The sequence below is a fragment of the Balaenoptera physalus genome (genome assembly GCF_965194825.1).
Source record: "Balaenoptera physalus genome assembly, chromosome: 6".
NCBI lineage: Eukaryota > Metazoa > Chordata > Mammalia > Artiodactyla > Balaenopteridae > Balaenoptera > Balaenoptera physalus.
In genome coordinates, this window is record NC_138885.1 from 135,990,500 (window position 1) to 136,011,865 (window position 21,366).

At 44.0% G+C, this 21,366-nt stretch overlaps 1 protein-coding gene and 1 long non-coding RNA gene across 7 annotated transcripts in view; both read left to right on the forward strand.

The window, feature by feature from the left end:
• Nucleotides 1-21,366, forward strand: part of UBE2F (ubiquitin conjugating enzyme E2 F (putative)) — a 51,637-nt gene that overhangs the window by 14,889 nt on the left and 15,382 nt on the right. For 3 of the 6 annotated variants that reach the window (XM_082465288.1, XM_082465285.1, XM_082465286.1), the window contains 3 exons: nucleotides 1,299-1,328; nucleotides 4,970-5,035; nucleotides 18,362-18,429. In XM_082465288.1, coding sequence (XP_082321414.1) covers nucleotides 1,299-1,328; nucleotides 4,970-5,035; nucleotides 18,362-18,429 — 164 coding nt within the window. The remainder of the gene's footprint in view (nucleotides 1-1,298; nucleotides 1,329-4,969; nucleotides 5,036-18,361; nucleotides 18,430-21,366) is intronic. The other 3 variants (XM_082465290.1, XM_082465287.1, XM_082465289.1) reach the window with 2 other exon arrangements.
• LOC309662511 lies at nucleotides 5,042-13,247 on the forward strand. The gene is made up of 2 exons (XR_014264745.1): nucleotides 5,042-11,464; nucleotides 12,432-13,247. It is a non-coding gene; the product is annotated as an uncharacterized lncRNA (long non-coding RNA).

Here is a 21,366-nt window from a genome sequence, read left to right on the forward strand (position 1 = left end):
CACACACACACACACACGCACACACACACACACACGCGCGCACACACACGCACGCACACGCACACACACGCACGCACACGGCAGAGCCTTCCGTCTCTGATGGACACACACACACGCACACACGCACACACACACGCACACGGCAGAGCCTCCGTCCTCTTTGCTGTCAGGCACGCTGGCTCTCCCCACCTCTGCTGAGTCCTCGCTGGTCACCTGGCCTCCGCTTTGCCCTTTCTAAAGGTGTCCTCTTGAGGCAAAGCTTAGGAACTTTTGTTCAGAAATCTCCCTTGGCTCCCTGTTGCTGCAGAATAAAGTTGAGAATTCTGGGCCCTCCACCATCCTGGCCCTGGTTTTCCACCTTGTTTCCCATTGCGCTGGCCGCACTGCATACCGTCTGGTTTCTGTGCTTGTCTGCGTTCTATGCTTTTGCACGTTGCTGACTTATCTCCTTGAAATACCCTTTTCCCCACCTCTGTGGGACTGAATTCTGCTGGTTCTTTAAAGCCCAGCTTGATAAACCGCCTCCTTCCTTTAGTCTCTGCAGCCGGAGAGTCTCCAGAGCACGTTATGTCATGTCAGAGGCAGTGACGACTTGCCTGCCCGGTTTCTTCTGGGTGCTCCCCAGACCGCGGCTCGTTCACAGCAGGGTGGGTGGGGGCTTGGCAGCTTTGTCCTGGCAGAGGGGTGCTGGGCTTGAATGCGGAGTGCGTGGCTGATAGCAGGGGTCCCAGAGGAGAGCGCTAGGGCTCAGGAATGTAGCTGGAAGGAGGAGGCTCCCCTGGGTATCAGCTTGCCCACGGACGGACGGACGGGCAACACGCGGGCCCAGCAGGAGGGAGAGCGTTCTCTCTCACTGGAGAAGTTCTAGCGCGAACTGGGCACGCCCGCACGGGAAGACAAATCCGGAGAAACTGGAAGAGGCAGAGATATAAATATAAATCAGATTTTGAGGGCAGTAGTTCCACTACTTGGGGGAACAAGATTTTCAAAAACGCTTTAGTGACTGTTTACCTATAGATAATTTCTGTGTTAATTTTGAGTAATTTTCATTCATGCTGAAGTAAAATTTCAAGGACCCTTGACTGCACTTGTTGGCATCCTGCAAGTCACTTTGTGTATTTGAAAGCAACTTCATGGCTTAAAGTCTAAACTTTAGACCAAGTGTAGATTTCTGTTAATTCAGTTTTTTTTTGTTTGTTTTTTTTCTTCATTGTTCTGGAGGGAATTGCCAGTTTAGAGCTGGTGATTTTATGTGGAGCAATTGACTAATATTAACAATAATCTCTTTGTTTCTACAGAGGTTGCAGAACTTGAAGCTAATTTACCTTGTAAGTATAGCATCCCCAAACATTAAATGCTGTAAAATAATTGCATGGAGAGGCTTGTTTTAGGTTTTGATAACTTTGCGTAGCAAAAAGCCCGTTTTATATACATGTTAGGAATAAACAGGATTTTTTTTCGAGGCTCTGATAAGAAGGAGAATGTAGCACGGCAGTACTTCCTCTCCTTACTGTTGCAGAGGTGCGTTTGGTTAGGGTTTGTTCCTCTTACACAGCATTCTGTCCCACGTCCTCTTTTAGTGAAAAGGCGTATAAATCAATGATGGACAGTCCTATTTTTGTTAGTGACAGTACCATGTTTTTGGCCCGAAAAGTGCTTATTTGTAATTTATCATTGTGCCCAAGGTAGGACAGCTGTGCTGCCTTGATGTCTCCAGGTCGCCTCACCTTGCTAGGTCCTTCTCGCCCCAGCACACAGGGACTGACTGCCGGCCTCACTCGTGAGCAGGCTCGCTTACCAGCCAGTTAACTCCTGTGATACGTGTCAGTGTTTCTTTTTTCCCCTGTCATTGATGCCTTCCCAAGCCATTATATTTTTTAAGACCATCAGAGTCTGAAAGCTTCGACCATTTTAGTATTTTTTGAAATTAGAACTTTTTATCATTATACTTGGTTAAGGCTGAATATATTTATCAATATGAGTGAACTATGTTATACGTGGGTCTCCTAGTCTGGGCGAATGCTCGAGAGAGTTTGATACGGAGGCCATCTGACACAGGGTGAGAGAGGGCCCATCCCAACCTCCACCTAAAGTTGGAAAGATAATTGTGGGGTGCAACCCTTAAGTGGTTGTGTAATCAGTGTGTAACGGTAAGTTCATATTGTTCCTTGAAAAATTATTTTTAATACATAGTATTTATATATGAGGATAGTGGGTTGTGCTGTAAAATATATTTTAGTGTAAGTCAAAAATGTCTTAAAAGTCACTGGATTGCTTGACTTCAAAGTTTTCTTCTAGTCAGAACCAGAAGGAAATATCTTGGATTTCTATTAAAAGGTTATCTTTCCACCTACTGAAGTATTTACAAATGATTTGCTTTAAAACGTTCCAGGAAAACAAACAAATAACTGTGTGTGGGTAGCACAGACAAAGCAAGATTGGTAAAGTACTGAAGCTGGGTGATGGGGTCATTATACTGTTCTCCCTCTTTTTTTCTATTCTTTTCAGATTATAAAGTAATCTAATAAAATCCAATTAAAAAGGAAAATGAAGTGATCCTTCTATTTTCCACCCCCATCATATCTTCCCACTGGCCCTCCATCTTGAATATATATACACACGCAGACATTTAATCAAAAACCATAAAAAACTTCCAACTTACACCCAGTTTATTTTGTCCTTGTATGTGAATCTTACAGAGATTGTTGGTTTGTAACCAATATAGTTTAGCTTTATCTAAATGTTTGGTTTAAAAACAATAAAACTATAATTGGCTTTCAAACGAGGACTTTAACTAAAAACCTTAGGTTTGAAAAAGGCATGCCCCATCTTCCTTGCCCTTATAGCTAAGATGTCAGATTTTAAAAACTACATGCTATATGCTTCCTTTCTCTTCTTCTCCCTGCCTAGTCTCTCAAAGTGGGGGGACATATAAATCAGTTTATACAAGTAAGCCAGGCTTTCCAAAAGTATGCAGCTCACTAAAGGGGAAACAAGAAACCACCAAAGAATAGATCTTTATTATCTGATTAATAATCTTTCTAAAATATTAAGGCAAACAAAATAACTTGCCATATAGCAGTGCTGCTTAGTAATGATTCAGAACTAGTTTGGAGCTCTGTTCATGCAAGTTTGTAGAGGTTTCTCTGTTTGCAAAAAGTAGAAGACATCTCTTTCAGATGGACAGAGATACTGTGAGAGCCTTAGCCTGTGCTTGCAGAGAGGAAAAGCTTGGTTCTGAAGTTTTAATAAAGCTGCTGCATTGAACTGGAACAAGAAGCTGACTTTTAACCTTTTGTTGTCATTGTTAGAACTTAAGACTTCTTTTTAGCTTTGAGATGTTTGTTCTTTTTAGAAGTTTTATTGTTATTTTTAATCCATCTCGATAATTTCTTTATTCTTGGTGGGCCAGTCTATATTAGAGGGATTCATTTCCACATCTGTACTTTTATTAAAACAAACAAAGGAGAATACTAGACATTAAAAACAAATGAATGCTGCCAACTTTAACTAACCAATGAAACATTTCCTAACCCCTTGTCATATGTTTTTGTTACATATATCGTACTAGAAAGATGGTGTTTATCTTTCCAAGTTAAGATTAGGAAAAACGAATGCCATTTAAATTATTCCACAGTTCAAATGTGTGGTTTGGGTGAAAGCCTTGAACTCTTTGGCCCCTGGTTTCTTTATTTTGAAAACAAGGAAAATGACAGTGTAATCTCTGAGACCCTTTCCTGTTCTTCTAGATGGAGTTACCTTTCACTCTGCAACGATTTTTCTGAGGGATTAGTCAAAAAACGAAACCCCACTAACGGTTCTGCATTGTTTTTATGTGTCATCTCTGGCATGTTCATGAAGTAATGAAATGAGGCGTGAACTAGTTTTTAACTTGGGAACTAAACTTCCTTCTGTTGATAACCTGTGTGGTCTTGGACTGGTCACTGAACCTCTGTGGACCTCCATGTCATCTCTCACAATTGATGATGTTGGATTAGATGGTCTCTAAGGCTGTTTCCAAGGCTGAATTTGAATTTTCCTATTTTTGATGAAAATTCATACCATGTAAAACTAGGCAAATATTTTCAGCAGGACTTGTAAGAAATAGCAGACGACCCAAGGAATCTAGCATAATATTTTCCAGGTTTATAAAATACAGACAATTTCTACGTATATTCCCTCCACATTCCTTCAGTATTTATCCCTTGGGTATTTACCCCTCTTCTGCATCGCTTGTCTGAAGGAGGCAGATGTAGGATGTCTTGCACTGTCTGCACCTCTGCAGTAGCTCTTCTCCAGTGGGAACTGCTCGGGTCTCCTGATGCAGACCGTTCTGGTGCAGTGCGCATGCGCTCAGCGTGTTGCCGTCATGCTCCGCCGCAGCAGAGCATCCGGTCACCAGCAAACCAAGGTGAATTATCGGTCGGGTTGTGAAGACATTAAAAAAAAGAAAACAGAAAAGCCGTGGTCTGGGTGTGAGCTACCTTAGCTGGCACAGTTGCTTTCAACTTCTCTTTGCTGTGGTGGGTACAGATGACTGTGGTGCTGGGTGAACAGTCCTGAAGTTTGGCCTGGGCTCTTTTTCTGGTTTTTCTATGTTTAGTTAGCCTTTACCCATATACATTAATCTCCTTGAGGTATGGTTTCTTCTTTTCAAAGTAAAGTAGCATCATTCTTGAAATTAATGGAAAGATCTCTATTTTTAGGGACCATTTAAAGGGTGAAAGATAGCATCCCAATTTGGAATTAACTAATAAAAAACTGTAAGGAGGAAAACGCATAACAAATATCACTGGTTTGCAACTTTAGCACACTGGCATAATGATTATCAAACAAACAGGGGAAATATACCGGTTTAGTCTGCAGACTCCTCAGCACCTTTAAACTTTCCCACGTGTTTCAAAGTTAGCCTCAACGTAAGGACTGCTGCTAACTGTCAGACCTTCGTGACGGCCTGTTTCTTTTGCAGGTACGTGCAAAGTGTATTTTCCTGATCCAAACAAGCTTCATTGCTTTCAGCTAACTGTCACCCCAGGTAATATTCTTACATGTGTAAGTATTAAAGTGATTTTCAAACAGCAAATTCCAAAGGCTTTCGAAATCTATAATATTTGGTTTGATTTGTCCTCCAACTATTTGAAAGTTATGACGGTAATGACCATTCCATATGAAGACGAGATACATGCTGTAGTCCAGTAAAGCATAGGGAAGTGCTCTGAGGCATGTGGTGTGTACCCAGTAACTGGGTGCAGACGTTAACGCCCCCGGCGAATGACGACGAAGGCTGCTGGTGTGGGGTGGAGAGTATGAGCTCTGAGGTCATAACTGGATTCGGATCCTGCTCTGCCATTTAGCAGCAGTGTGGCCATGGTTAAATTGCATCATAACCTCTCAGCTGCAGCCTACCCAGCTGCAAAGTGGGGATCAAATAGAACCTATCTCATGGGACCCGTTGCAAGGATTAAATAGATAATGGGTGTGAAGCACTTCAGCCCGGGCTGTTACAGGCACCAGGAAGCAGGCAGATTACCAGCTGTCCTTGTTAGCACTGATAAGTGTCCAAGCTCCAAGTGCTCCGAGCTGGTGGATATTTGTCCTTGGTCGCCCTGCGCAGCTAGAGGGAGGGCTTGGGTTTTTCCTCGTTACAGTGCAGCTCCGGGAGTTGCACGTTCCAACAGTGCAGCCCTCTGGCGTTTACGTTGACGGTGGGTGCCATGGCCAGTGGAGCTGCTGTGGGCTGAGTGGTGAAGGAAGAAAGCAGGACAGAGGGAATTAACAAGAGGGGAAGCAGTGTTGTGGAGGAGGTGGAGGGTGTTATTTTATTTGGGGGAGGGAAAGGGAGTGAGAAACTGAGAATAATGAGTCACTAGCTAATTTAATTAAAAAGTGAAAGAATGCAGAATTTCAGTAGGTGATAATGAACCCACAAATAAGCCCTGGCATTGTCTCCCTGCAGGTAGGATGGTTTTTTTCCATGGAAGATGTTGTATTATAACAGGAGAAATCCCATTTTCAAAATGTGCTTGAAAACTAAATTCATTCAGTCTGTGTGGTGGTTCTACAAACGACTCTGGGGCGTATCCATAAATTCAGTCTGGCACCATTTCCATTTCCACGATGAGTGAACACTAGGATAGAGGTACTAACATCAGAACACCGTTGTCAGAAACGGGCGTTCCACATGCCTGACCGCAAGAGAGGACTGAAGCTCAGGACTTTGTGAAGTGATGGAGGTTGTGACCATTCTTTGGCCACCTTGATAGACACATTGCAAGTTCTGCCCTTTTTAGTGAGGGATACTGAGCACACTCTGTTTCCAGGTGACCAAAGGTCACCATTATGAACGTCAGGTACTATTGCTGTTAAGCAATGCAAGGTATTTTCAGAAATTGTGGTGATTAAGATCGGTTCTCTGTTTACTAAGTAGTCTCACACTTGTGTGTTTGTAGTAAAAATATTTTCTTCTGTCTGCCTTTTTAGGGCATTTGTGAGAGCTTTGTGACTCTCAGCTACTCAGAGACCTCGTTTGCTTTGCCAGGCTTATTACTGCCTTCCGTGAATGAGTTTGTGTCGAGTCCAGCCAACCTCTGGATAAGTCTTTTTTTTTTTTTTTTTTTTTTAACTGAATTTTTTTTTACTAAATTACATGGATGTTGTTCTTATTGAGATTATGTCTATGACACCATCTTTGATGTTCTTATTATTCTTGAAACTGCAGCACGATTGTTTGTTACAGTTTTTGTGTTCACTATTGCATCAGGTAAAAAAGGAATTTGTGTTTTGGTGCCGGTAACTGCTTAGTACTTGAGCATTTATATTTGTGGAGGTGCACACATGGAGCTTTGTGTGGCGTGCTCTTTAGGTGCTGTGTGTGTGCCCATATTTTGTGGTGTCAGTGACTCAGAAAGCTGCTGTGGCTCTTGTCCTTTGTTATTAAGTGAAGCATGGCAGAGATCTGCCAACCCTAAAAACTTGCCCAATATCCTGGTTTTTTAAAAAAACTTTTTGGAGTCATGCTCTTCTTAGTTATTAAAGAAAAACTATAGAGATAGGTCTAAGTAGTAAAGTTTCAACAGTATATAGAGCAGATGGTATTGAAACTGGCTCATTTGCAGCCAGTAATACTGGGGCTGAGTCTGAAAACTCAATAATATAGAAGATCTAGATATTTAGGTGGTCAGGGTGGAAGAATTGCATCTGCACTTGAAGCTCAAAGCTCTTCTTTATCTGGCTCCTGGCAAGATAGTTCCTGTTCGTACTTGGTAACATTTTTATTGTTCTGTTTGTTTTTGGAATGTCCCTTATGCTTGGGAATGAATGTACTCTTCAGAGAAAAGATGGAAATGTAATCTGGTGATAGAGGAAAAGAAAAGAAATGAACTTAGAAGAAAAAAATCTCCACATCAACTCACAAAACAAGAAACAATACTAGAAAGTAAAATGAAACAAAACAAAGCAAAAATCTAAAGACTGGCTGAAATACCACCAGAGTCTTCTGTGAAGTTAGAGGGATGGTTTGAAAACCTGGGCCAGGTCAGAGTTGCCCAGTTGACCTGTGAAGGTCCCCTCAGCCTGCCCACACTGTGACATGGTGGCTTGTAGGCAGAGGGGACCATGGACCTTTTTTTTTAATTTTAGTTTTTACTTTTTAAATAAATTTTGCTGAGGTATAAAATTACAAACAATAAAATGTACTAACTTGAACTGTAGAGCTTACTAAGTTTTGCAAAATGGATACACATCCCTGTGTAACCACAATCCCAGTAAACATATTTCCAGCATTCCCAAAGTTCCCTTCCTCTTTGCAGTCAATTCCTCGCTCCCTGCTACCCACCCAAAATTGCTTTCTGATTTCTCTTACCATAAATTAGTTTTGTCAGTTCTTGAATTTCATATAAGTGGAATCATATTGTGTATTCTTATTCTCTGGCTTCTTTCATGTAACATGTTTTAAAATTCATATGTATTGTTTTGGGTAGCAGTATTTGTTGTATGAATATGACGTAATTATTTATTTTCCTATTGACGGGCATTTGAATTCTTTCCAGCTTTTGGTGATGATGAGTAAGACTGCTCTTAGCATTCTCATACCATCCAAAGTTGTTTGGAGTATTTTCTTATTAGTCTACTGATGTCTGTGGGATCTGTACTGATGTCCCTGTTCTTATTCCTGATGTTGGTTTATTTGGATCTTCTCTTTTTTTCCTTGATCATGTTAGCTTGAGGTTTATCCAGTTGATCTTTTACAAAGAGCAAGCTTTTGTTTTTCTCAGTTGTTTATCAATTTTATTGGTTTCTGCTCTTTTCTTTATTATTTCCTTCCTTATACCTTGGGTTTAATTTGCTTTTCTTTTTCTACCTTCCTAAGGTGGAAACTTAGATTGATTTAAAAAAAATTTGTTAAGCAATGTTGATTGAGGTATAAGTTACATTATTTTAGTCAGCATAATGCTTTTGAGTTTCATCTATGTGGTATTTTGTATCTTTTTATTGATGGGCTGTATTCTATTGTATGGGTGTATTCCAGTTTATTTATAACAGGTTATTGATGAACCTTTGTGTTATTTCCACTTTTGGGCCATTGTGAATAAAGCTGCTGTAAACCTTTGTGGGCAGGTCTTCGTTTGCCAATGTTTTTTATTTCTCCTGGCAGTGCAATTACTAGGTCATGTGATAAGAGTAAGTTTAACTGCATAAAACACTGCCATGCTGTTTTCCAAAATGAAAGTACTATTTTGCATTCCTGCTAGCAATGAATGAGAATTCCAGTTACCCTACATTCTTGCCAATAGCTAGTATTATCAGTCTTTTCAGTTTTAGCCATTCTGTTAGGTATGTGTCTCATTGTGACTTTAATTTGCATTTCCCTAGTGACTAAAGATGTTGCGCATCATTTCCCAAGCTTGTTTACTCTCTGTATATCTCCTTTGTTCAAGTGTCTATTCAAATATTTTACCCATTTAAAAATTGTATTGCTTGTCTCATTATTGAGTTGTAAGTTTTATATACCTGGTATAAGTTCTTTATTAGATATGTGGGAGGTTGTTTTTTTGTTGTTTTGTTTTTTACTTTTATTTATTTTTGTCTGCGTTGGGTCTTTGTTGCTGTGTGCGGGCTTTCTCTAGTTGCGGTGAGCACAGGCTACTCTTCAGTGTGGTGCGCGGGCTTCTCATTGCGGTGGCTTCTCTTGTTGCGGAGCATAGGCTCTAGGCGTGCGGGCTCAGTAGTTGTGGCGCACGGGCTTAGTTGCTCCGTGGCATGTGGGATCTTCCCAGACCAGGGATCGAACCTGTGTCCCCTGCATTGGCAGGCGGATTCTTAACCACTGTGCCACCGGGGAAGTCCCTGTGGGAGGTTTTTTTAATGGTTAATAACATCCTTTTTATTATTGTTACATATATTAAAAATCCTGATTAGGGAATTCTATAGCTACGTTGTAAATCTTGTATATTTATGTGTATATTCACGTAAGTATGTTTTTAAATGTGTTGATTATTAGATTTGTCATGTTTTCTTAATTTTAACATTTAATTTATAAAAACTCCCTAACTGGGCTTCCCTGGTGGCGCAGTGGTTAAGAGTCCGCCTGCCAATGCAGGGGACACGGGTTCGAGCCCTGGTCCGGGAAGATCCCACATGCCTCGGAGCAACTAAGCCCATGCACCACAACTACTGAGCCTGCGCTCTAGAGCCCGTGAGCCACGACTACTGAGCCCACATGCCACAACTACTGAAGCCCGCGTGCCTAGAGCCTGTGTTCCGCAACAAGAGAAGCCACTGCAATGAGAAGCCCGCGCACCGCAACGAAGAGTAGCCCCCGCTCGCTGCAACTAGAGAAAGCCCGCGTGCAGCAATGAAGACCCAATGCAGCCAAAAATAAATAAATAAAGAAATTGATTAATTAAAAAAAAAAAAAAAACTCCCTAACTGATGAGCATGATACTAAAAGTGCGCCTTACACTGAGTCATGAAATTTAAATTGTTTTATCTGTTATCCCCATTATGTTTGGTTCTTAGTTATTCTAAGCTTTGTTTCAGAGCTTTGGAGTTATAGAAGGAAAAATTTCTTAATGTGAAATAAAGTAAGATTCCCAGTTTCTGAGCAAAGAAATATGGTTAGTAAGCCTGAAACACAGGTTTGGTTCCACACATGAACATTTTGGAACAACGTTTAAATAATCATGGACATGTTAAAAGATACGGAAATGGGTCAGAGCACTGAAGCAGGCCTTTGGCTTGACTACCACCCCAGTCTCATAGTAGTTTGTGTGTAGTTTACTGTTAATATGTCACGGTTTCAGACACAGAACGTGTACTCTCATCCCTGGTTCTTTCTAGGTTGATTTTTAGCTTTATATGGATACCCATTATGAGGGACAGACTTCTTCCTGATGGAGTCTTTTCTTCCAAATAATCCTGGAAATGCAGGTGGCAATTCTCCTTTCATATATAATAGATATGTGGTGATTGCTCTTGAGACAGTTATCTCCCTTCACATCAGCTAACTTTTGTTAGGGAAACATTCACTGCTCTTTTCCTTGCTGCTTGCAAGAACTGTGTTGATGCGATATGTCTCTGCTTACTGCTGAGTAGGTGACATGTTGTCCGATATATACTGTTCTTGCACTGATTTCTGCCCTCTGCCTCGCACGTAAAACTGAGGCAAATTCTCTCTTGGGATGCTCAGGTTTCTAGGAGTGGGTGTGAAATTAAATGTCTGACGTACTGTTTTAAAAGCCATTCATTACCATGGTTAAATATATATTCTGATGGTCACCAGTAAAAATGTGTATAATGTATATAAAATATTAAAAAATTACACGCTGTTTAAATGTTGAGCTTTTTGGCATTGTAAAAATTGCCAGCGCTCCTTCATTTTCCTGGACCACCTGATGGTGCCTTTTATGTAGCAGGCTTTACCTTTATCTTTTTTAAAAATCATGTTTAGTGAGGTATAATTTACAGACAGTGGAGTCATTGTTCTTAGGTGTACCGTCTCTGCATTTTGACAGACACATACAGTTGTGTAAACACCAACACAATCAAGATGCACATAAAATGTTTCCATCAGCTCAAAAGCTGGGCCCCTTTGTAGTCAGTTTCCTCTCCCCACCCCCAGCCCCTGGCAATCATTGATCTGATTTCTGCCCTGTTGTTGTGCCTTTTCCAGAATGTCATATAAACGGCCCCAACCGGTGTGTAGCACTTTGTCCGCGGCTTCTTTCACTGAGCGCAGTGCGTTTGAGAGTCATGCATGCTGTTGCGTGTGTTACTATTTCCACTGGCCGTCAGTGACTGTGACGGTGGAGGGAGGGGCTGTGAGCCAAGGAGTACCGGTGGCTGCTTAAAGCTGGAAAGTGAAGGAAATGGAGTTTTTCTAGAGCCACCAGAAAGAAATGCAGCCCTGCCAACTCTTATGTCAGCCCAGTGAGATTCGTTTTGGACAAATGACCTACAAAAGATAGTAAGTTTTTATTGTTTAAGCTGCTACGTTTGTGGTAATTTATCACAGCAACCAGTACAAAACTAATACAGTGCTTTTTGTGTCCTAAGAAATCTTTGTCTAAGAAATGCAAAGATCTCCTTTTTTTTTTTTTTTTTAAGTAGTTTTATAGCTTTAGGTTTTAAAGTTAGGTCTGTGAGCCATTTTGAGTTAATTTTTGCATATGGTGCAAGATAAGGCTCTAGTTTCTTTCCCTCCCCTCCCCTCCTTACTCTTCCTGGAATGAATGGGGAAGTGTTCCCTTCTGTTTCCTGGAAGAGTTTTATGTAGAATTACTATTAATTCCTTATTAAACGGTAGAATTCGCCAGTAAAGCCACCTAGGTCTAGTATTTTGTTGTTTTGTGGTAAGAGTTTAAGTACTGTATGAATAAAATTTCTTAAATAGATATGGGTTACTTGGACTTCTTATTTTTGAGTGAGCTTTGGTGATTTGTATCTTTCAAAGAATTTGTTCATACCATCTACATTTTCAAATTTACTGGTATAAGGTTGCTCTTAATATCTTCTGACCCTTTTAAGTTCTGTAGAGTCTGTGTTGATGTCCCCTTTTTAATTCCTGCCATTGAAAATTTCTGTTTTCTATATTCTTGATCAAGTTGGCTAGAGGTTGTCAATTTTATTGGTCTCTGCAAGGAACCAGTTTTTGGTTTCATTGATTTTCCTCTAATATTTTTTTTGTTTTCTGCTCATATTTGCTTGTTTTCAGTTTAATTTGTTCTTCTTTCTTTAGTTCTTAAGGTGGAAGCTTAGACTAATATTGCTATACTTCCATTTCCCCATCCAAACCTTTATCTTATAGTCTCATTTACTTTACATTTGTTATAACCCAGAATACATTGTTATTATTTTTGTTTTAGATAATTGTATTTTCTTCATATATTTATCAACATATTTAACCACTTAACAACCTTCATTCCTTTTTGTAGATCTGAGTTCCCATCTGTTATTTTTCTTCTGCCTGAAGAACATCCTTGGATTTTCTTTTTGTAGTGCAGATTTGCTGAATGATGAATTCTGCCAGCTTTGCTGAATATTGAATTCTTAAGTTGACAGTTTCAGCATTTTAAGGATATCATTCTACTGCCTTCTGACTTTTTTTTTCTTATAAGAAGTTAGTGGTGATTCTTTGTTTCATTTTATGTGATGTGCATTTTATTCTCTGGCTGTTTTTAATGTTCTCTCTTTGTCACAGTTTTTAGCAGTTTTATTATGATGTGCTTTGATGTGGTTTTCTTTCTGTTTATCTCGCTTGGGGTTTATTGACCTTTTTGGATCTGTGAATTACAGTTTTCATCAAACTTAGAAATAACTGACCAACATTTCTTTCAATATTTTATCTATAACCCCTTTATGGGACTCCAGTTAGATATACGAATGTTAATATCTCTTACCTAGGGACTTCCCTGGTGGTCCAGTGGTGAAGAATCCGCCTTCCAATGCAGGGAAGCAGGTTCGATCCCTGGTCGGGGAACTAAGATCCCACATGCTGCGGGGCAACTAAGCCCCCGTGCCACAGCTACTGAGCTCAAGCACTTCAACTAGAGAGCCTGTGTGCCACAAACTACAGAGCCCACGCGCTCTGGAGCCCGTGTGTCGCAGCTGGAGAAGAGAAAACCCGCACGCCGCAACTAGAGAGAAGCCCGCGCGCCACAATGAAGAGCCCACGTGCAACTAACACCCGACACAACCAAAAGAAATAAAAATAAAGATAATAAATAAATAAAATAAATATTTAAAAAGTGTGCATATCCCCAAGTAAAACTTTAAAAAAGATATATCTCTTACCTATATATTCCCTGTACATACAAACTAGACCTCCACTGGGGTCACAAGGTTTTGTTCACTTTTCTCTCTGTGCCTCAGTGTGGATCGTTTCTATTTCTGCTGAGTTTTGTTTGTTTGTTTTGTTTTTGGCCGCACTGCACGGCTTGTGGAATCTTAGTTCCCTGACCAGGGATTGAACCTGCGCCCTTGGCAGTGAGAGCTCCGAGTCCTAACCACGGGACGCCAGGGAAGTCCCTGCAGCATTTGATTGACTCTGAGTCTCATCCAGTGAAGTGTTCGTTTCAGATATTATGTTTTTTAGCTCTTGATACTCTGTTTACTACATCTAAAAAGTCTTCTCCATTTCTTTCCTCATGTTCGTGGTTTCCTCTGACTCTCAGCACCCCTGTCTCACAGCTGACTCGGTGTCTGTCTGCAGCTCCGCCCGGCCAGGCTCCTCCTCTGCTCCCAGCGGCCTCCCTCTCTACGCTCCCCTCGCCCCCCACACCCCCGCCACTCTGTCTCCTTTCCCCTGCCCCGCTCTCCCCAGGCCCCTGTGACACCGCCTGATGTGAAGCGGCCCGCCAGCTGTGGAGCAGCTGGAACTCAGTCCGTTTGCCTCAGTGGCTCCTTTACAGCAGCAGCAGTGTGGCGGAGTGGGCGCGTGAGCAGAACCCCGGCCACTGCACGTGGTCCTGCACGTGGTCCTGCACGTGGTCCACGCTCCACGTGTCAGCGTGCTTGTTGCTGTGCTGCTGCTGGTGCTTGTTTCCGGGTCTTCTCTAACGCCCGCCCCGCAGGCTCCCCTGACTGGCTTGGCCCCCAGCGGCTCTCCCTCTTAAGTGAGCCCACTGCACGGGAGCTCAGGGTCACTCAGCTTGGCGCCGTAGTTTTGTTTTGCTGTATTTTCACCTGAGTGTGGGCAAACCAGGCCTGTGAGCCAAAGCCCACCCCGGGCCAGTTGTTGTGCAGCCCTCGAGCTGAGAATGGTTTCTACATTCTTAAAGGGCTATTTAAAAAAATAAAAAATAAAACAGTACGTGACAGAGACCTGTAGCCCAAAGCCCTAAGTACGTAGAGCCTGGCCCTTTTCAGAGAGAGTTTGCCGATCCCCGATCTACAAGGTTATCTTGGCAGGGATTGTGTTTTTCCTGCCCTTAAGTTTAAAATTTGCATAGAGTGTAATTTCCAGTGTGCTGTAAATATTGACATTTAAAGGGGAAAGTATTATTTTACTCTTTAAAATGTTTCCAGTAGAATCTAAATACCATGGCTACACCCACCATCATGCATTAAAAAACTACATATGAACAAGCTCCACTTTAATGGTTGGAAAACGTTCGTTGCTGCTTTTTCTCCTTGCACTCATATTTTTATTTCACTTGTCTCATAGAATTTTATCCTAATATAAACATTCCTCTGCCTATAAGAATTTTTTCACCCTGTCATACTGTTGTGTAACTATATATTTATATTTAATTATTTAAGAAGTTCCTGTCACTGTGAGACTCCTGGGTGTTGAGCATTTTCTTTTGAACGATTGTTACAGTTGTTGTTTGTACCGGCTCCTGGCTCCTGGTTTTCTTCTGTTGCTGCCACTGCCCCTCCTGCCCCGTCTCCTGACCCAAGTCGGGGATGCCGCAAGGCCTTGCATGGTCCTTGGACCTCCATGGTCAGGTCCTTGGGGACCTCGCCAGCTCATGAAACCTGGATGCCCCTGTACACAGCTCCCAAACCTCTCATGCAGCCCTGACCTCTCCCCTACACTCCAGAAAGGTCTATCCAGAAAGATCTGTCGGCTGCCGATCAGTGTCTCCACTTGGTTGTTGACATGAAATCTCAAATTAATCTCAAATCCGACGTTGGACTTGGCGCACCTGTGCCCTCTGCAGTCTTTTTATCTTCGAGGTGACAACTCTGCCCTTCTCCATTGCAGGGTCAAACAGCGCAGCGCTTCGGCTCCTTTCTTCCCTACCCCACCCCTAATCTGCCAGCAAATCCTGGTGTTGCTACCGTCACAGTATCTCTACTCCAGCTGCTGCTACCCTGCTCCTAACCAGCATAATGTTTCTGTGGTCCTGCCCCTCCTCTGCTCAGGCCCCTCTGGTGGCTCCCTGCCTTGCTGAATAAAAGCCAGCGCACTTGCAGTGGCCTGCGAGGCCAGGCCTGCTACCTCTGCAGCCACAGCTTCCCCTTCCCTTGCCTCACCTTCTGGCCTCTGCATGTTCCCTGAATGCATCAGGCCCTCTCACGGGTCTCTCACCACGCTTCCATACCTGGAGTATTCTTCTCCCGGATACCCTCCGTTTTCAAGCCTTCACTCTCAGACCTCCCTATTTAAAATTGCAGCTCCTCCCACCTCCTAGCCCCTCAGCTCTTTTTCACTTTCTGTTATATTATTAACTTACTTACTTTGTTTCTTCCCACTAGAATGTAAGTTTCATGAGGGCAGGAAGGTCTCTTGCTGGTGGTGCCTAGAACAGTGCCTGACACATAGTAGCATTCATCAAATGTTTGTTGGATTAATAATGATCGTTACTAAACAAAATAGCATTTCATTGGAAATGTATCTGAGAATGAGTGGCTGCTCTTGGCATCTTTCTCTGATTTAGTTGATGTGCTTGTGAACGATGTTACTTAATGCCAGAAAGAAGGGGTCAATATTAGTTTTATTCCTTCCTTTTGTCTTTGTAGGTGTAGACACTGAGAACTGCTTGTTCATATAAATAAGTAGGCAGGCACGGAAGGTGTTTGTTGTCACTACGTCATTGTGTCCCTGGACTTCAAAGTTAGGGGCCAAAAATCATACAAGGTATTTTACTGTGGTCTTTCAGCTGATTACTAGATTAGGTTCCTTCTTCTGTTTTGTTGAAAGCAAAGAGTTGGGAACCACCTGGTTGGAAGTGGCTTTACAAACCCAGTCATTAGAATCCCTTTGTGTCGCATTCTCAGAGGTATGCACCAAAACCACTTTCCTAAGACCTGCCAACCGACCGCTAATCATACCCGTCATTCTTCACTTGACAGCCTCTCATGTTACCTGAAATATTCAGAAAGCATTGAGAAAATTGTGATATTAATTTCATCATACCCCTACCAATATAATATTAAAAACTTAGGCTTTACAAAAACTCGTGGCTGCAGACTTAGCTCATTCAGTGTATCAGAAATTTCTGCCATGTGCATCAATAGGCAGGACCAGTTCTAACTGCCAAGACTCCCTCTTTGGCGAAGCCTCTAAATTAAGATGTGTCTCCAACAGCTACCTTACTTCCGAGTTTAACCCCTAATGGAGAGGTGAGGTGTGGGGCTGGCACCACGCGGGGGAAGGCACGGGCCTCTTGCTTCTTGGCACCGTCTTTGCTTGCTTCTCACGGGGGTGAGGCATTCTTTTCCAGTAGTCCCGTGATTGACGTTACTAAATGACATCTGATCATCCCTGCCATCAGGCTCCACAGTGTGTCTAACTTCAAGACATTCCAGCTTGAACTGGGCCATCTTATCTTTAATGCCATGCTTTGCCCTTTACAGAAGTGGGTGTAAGATAGGGAAAGGCACAACCCTGCAATAGTGCCTCTATTCAAGGAGCTTTACTGTGACCAGTGCATCACACCTTGGTGCAGTGCATCATAGGAAGAGGCTAGATGAGCAGTGGGCCTCCTTTTACAAGTGGGAGAAAGACAGTGAAAGGGGAGGTGGGAAGGGACAGCTGGCATGACCCCTTGACCTCACAAGCACTGTTGGGCAGATTCATTTCGCGATAGGGCACTCATGGACACTGGCCATCTAGAAGTGGATTCTCTCAAAGCTGTCAGTGCCCACATACCCTGTGGACAGTGTGTCCTCCCCGCAGTACCCCTACCCTGGCTGGAAGACACCGGCGTATGGTTCCTGGCAGGAAGGAGGGAGTAGGCTCCAGGGCACAGAGGGCTCCCTGTGTAACACAGCGAGATAAGGCGAGTTCTAACTGCGGGACAGACGTAAATGTTGACACGATCTCAACACCCTTAAAGAAGAAAAATGGTTTTTTAGTGGTGGCTGGTTTGAGACCAACAATTTCCTATTAAATGTTCGTTTTATATAAAGAGCTGAGGGAAGTGATAAAATGTAATATTGCTGATTTGTTCACGGTGATAATATCTTAGAGGAAGTTGAACATTCTTTTTAAAGATGGTGGTAATTTTATCAAATTGTGAAGTTCAGAGTAATTTAACTCCTGTGGGGGGCATTCGTGCTGGAGTGCCCTCTGTTGGCAGCCGCACCAGCAGCGCTTGCAACTCAGCAGAGCCCAACGAGCCCACCGCCGGCTCCAGGAGAGGCGGAGAGGTGGGCGGCGCAGCGAGGGAGTTGGGACTGAGCTGTGGGGTCTGCAGACCTGGGAGGGCGGGGGCACGGCGGTGCCGCTCTGACCCTGGACATTCTTATGCGTACCCTCCAGCCCCTTTCCAGAGGGCCTGCTCTGTTCTGAAGGCTGTACCAAGCGCTCGGCCAGCCAGCCCACGACTGCTGACCGGGCACAGTCGCTGAGACGGTGATTCTGTCTGTCTGGCTCACTGCTGTGTCCCCGGCCACGGTCTGGAGCAGGGCCTGGCAGAGGGTCCATGCTCAGTCAGTGTTTACCGAGTGACTGGAAGCCACGTGCCAGGCACCGGGACAAAAGCAGTCAACACAAGCCTGCCTCCCCCGTGGAACTGACTTCTCATGGGGAGACCAGCGGCAAACAGGTGACCAAGCGCTGAAGCAAGGTGGTTACCTGTCATGAGCTGTGCTTGAGGGGAGGCACGGGGTGCTGCGGGCCAGGCTCAGGGGCTGAGCGGAGGGAGGGGGCCGTCTCCCAGGGGAGGCCTCCCCTTTCCCGAGGGCGCACGGCCAGTGAGGAGGAGAGCACTGCAGGCGCCAGTCAGTGTGGGCTGACTTGTAACCATCAGGCCAGGGGCGAGGCTAGTGAAGTGACAAAGGAGCCCTGCAGTCCTCTTTTTCAACTCTTAATTCTCTGTATTTGCCATATGCTAACATAGTGTTTGCCTTTTGTTTCCTTTTTTTTTTTTTTAATTTAAAGGATTTTTTTGTTTTGTTTTGTGTTTTCTGATAGATGAGGGTTACTACCAGGGTGGAAAATTTCAGTTTGAAACTGAAGTTCCTGATGCGTACAACATGGTGGTGAGTAGCCCGCGCTTGAGCCGTTGTTCCCCCTTCGCGTGGCGGGTGGCCGTCACAGGGCCCGGCAGTCCCCCTGCGTTGTGTCCAAGTGCAGCCCACCCGGTCCTGGGACTGAGCACGAAATGGCTGATATTTGTGTGGTTAATGCCCCTCATCAGCAGTATTGAGAGTTTTAGTGGAGAGGTTCCTTTTCTCAACAAGTGTTTGCGAGTACTGTGTGCCAGTGTGTGCTGGGGTGCAGCTCTGCCGAGGCTGGAATTACCGCCCCGAGGCTGGCACCTTTACAGGGGGCGGCTTGGGCATTTCATGCAAATCTTGTTAGAGTCTGGCACTGGAGAAAAGAGCATTTTATTTAAAACTGTAGTTTTGTTTATGGTATAACACCAAAATTCCAGAAGTGTATAAAATGTGCGTTTTAGAACTTTGGAAAAGAATAATGACCTGTAGTTTCAAACTAGGAAGTGATTTACACCCCTAGCTACATGTTGATCCCTCCAGGACCCTCCCAGTAATAACCGTGCCAAGTGCTGTCACATCTGTCTTTGCTTTTAAGGAACGTGCTGACCCAGTAGGAAGGTGAGAGAAAGTGTAGGAAGTTGTCATAAAATGATAAAAGTGGTAAGTAGCAGACAGTGATATTGGTTAATAATAGGCAAATGCTTTAGAGGAATTCAGAGAAGGAAGAGAGAGGGTCACTTTTGGAAAGTGGTCGAGGCCAGTTAAGCTTCTGAGGAGAGCTAGAATCGGAGTCGTCCTGCCTCGGGTGGCTCATGCACAACTGGGGCGGGTGTTCTAGGTGACGAGGACATCTCTGCAGCTGTGTCAGCGGGTATGGAAATAAGAACTGGCAACCTGTGTACAGGTCAAGTTGACCAGGTCTACTTGAATGAAGAATCAGGGTCGGGGAATAGTGGAGAGGTGAGAAAACTCAGATTTGGGGGTTTTGGAGCGTTTCCACTGTGGCTGTGAGAAATCGTTGAAGGTTCGGAACAGCACCGCACCCCCGAGTCGGGCGCTGGAGTGGGCGTGGTACACGGGCCCTCTCCATCCCTGAGCTGCTGAGCTTGGCACGTGGCCAGCTCTGCCGATGTTATATACATCTTTTCCCCCCTGATGTTCCGCAGCCTTCTCTGGCCTGTCGACTAGGAAAGAAAAACCTGGTGGTAAAGTTCAGTCTCCTGTTAACCTGAGGCTGTGGGAATTGGGCACAGCGTGGGTCCTGCTGCTTTCCCTGCAGTAACTGCTCCCTCCTTTCTGACAGTAGGAATCACCTGCTCCCCTCGACCTTGCCCCACCTCCACCGACCAGGTCTAGTTCAGTGGCTGTGACACTGGTTTGTTTAAAGCCAAACTTTTATCTATGGAAATTGATCTTTACTGGGCTACTGTATTAAAAGTTCTTTCGGAAACGTAATTTATGAGGATGGAAGAGTTAGCAATCCAAGAAAAACAAAAAATAAATTTAATTTTTAAGTGAAGACAGGAAAATATGCGTTTCAGGTCTTTGTCAATCCAGCCAGCCAGCCACCCGCTGAGACTTCCCCTAGTTCCCTGATCCCCAGCAGGGGAACCTGGCCTGACAGGGCACTGCACTCCCTCAGGTGAGAGCAGTTTGAGAACTTGGTTTAAGTGCACATATTAAGAATTTGGGGCTGTTTTGATGGTTTCTGGAAACAACCCGACATGCGGTACTTAAAACTCTAGACTCTCTAACCTTCTGGACATATGCCATATCTGTGGATTACTCATCTAAAGAATGTTAAAATTAAAGGGCGGTGAGTTTGTGACCGTTTTCAAAAAAGCAGTGAATTTGGTTGGGGCAGGGGGAGGATGGCTCACGGAGGAGTTTAGTGTAAGTTGATGAACTTTCCAAACAAGCCTCGAGGAAGCTGAGAACCGTAGTTCGGGTGCATCGGCATCATTTAGTGGCAGAGTGTCTTTTTCCCAGTGTGAGGAGAAAGCAAAACCGAAACGTCAAGGAAGGAACAGAGTTTTGTTGAGGGCTTCTGTGTGTCAGGCGCTTCCACTCAGTTTTACCTTATGTCACTCTCCAGTAGTTCTCTCGGTGACATTAATGTTCATATCTTTACCCATCAGGAAGTTAGGGCTCAGAAAGGTAAAGTTAAGAACTTGTTGGCTTTGCCGGTCTAGGTGGCTCAACTGCCAAAGCTGATTCTCGTCCAGAGCTGCCCGGCTTCCTAATGTGTGCCCTTCCCACCGCACCTGGTGGCCACTTTGTAGTGAGAAAATGTTTGTCATGCTGCCCCGTTTAAGAAGCAGAGAAGTAGGAGATGAAATAAACAGAGGATAGAAAGCCACTGGGCCTCAAAGACACTTTTCCTGTATTAATTGGTGGCATATAAAGACCTTACATTTGTATGTTTTAGTTTCTGTCTCCTTTGGAAAATTTCTAAATGATGGGCTAGTCCTGTTTCATCAGGAAGGAGACCCATGTTCTCCAGCCAGGAAGCACTGAGAGACCAGGCCCTCGGGGCTGTATCCAGACGCCACCCTGCTGCCGTGAGGGTCTCTCTGCCTCTCATCCAGGCAGAGGTGGCGCAGCTGCCTTACCAGCAGGCCAGCGAGGGTCACAAGCTCACGCAGGGCCCTGCCCCCAGGGAGCGTGAGGTGAAGTGCTTCACTGGTACAGAGGCAGTTGTGTTCACCTTTTCTGTGGTTAAGCTTTATCTGTAGAATTCTCCTTAGTGTCTTTCTTCACTGATACGGAGGCAGTTGTGTTCACCTTTTCTGTGGTTAAGCTTTATCTATAGAATTCCCCTTAGCGTCTTTCTTCACTGGACCGTCTGCTCCCTGAAGGAAGAGTCTGGGGGTGTCTTAATCTCACTGTATTTCCAGTGCTGGGCGGGGGCTCCCACACCAGGCCTGCAGCGCGCATTTGTCCAGTGCTTGGCATGCTCTCTGCCCCCCAACAAGTTGA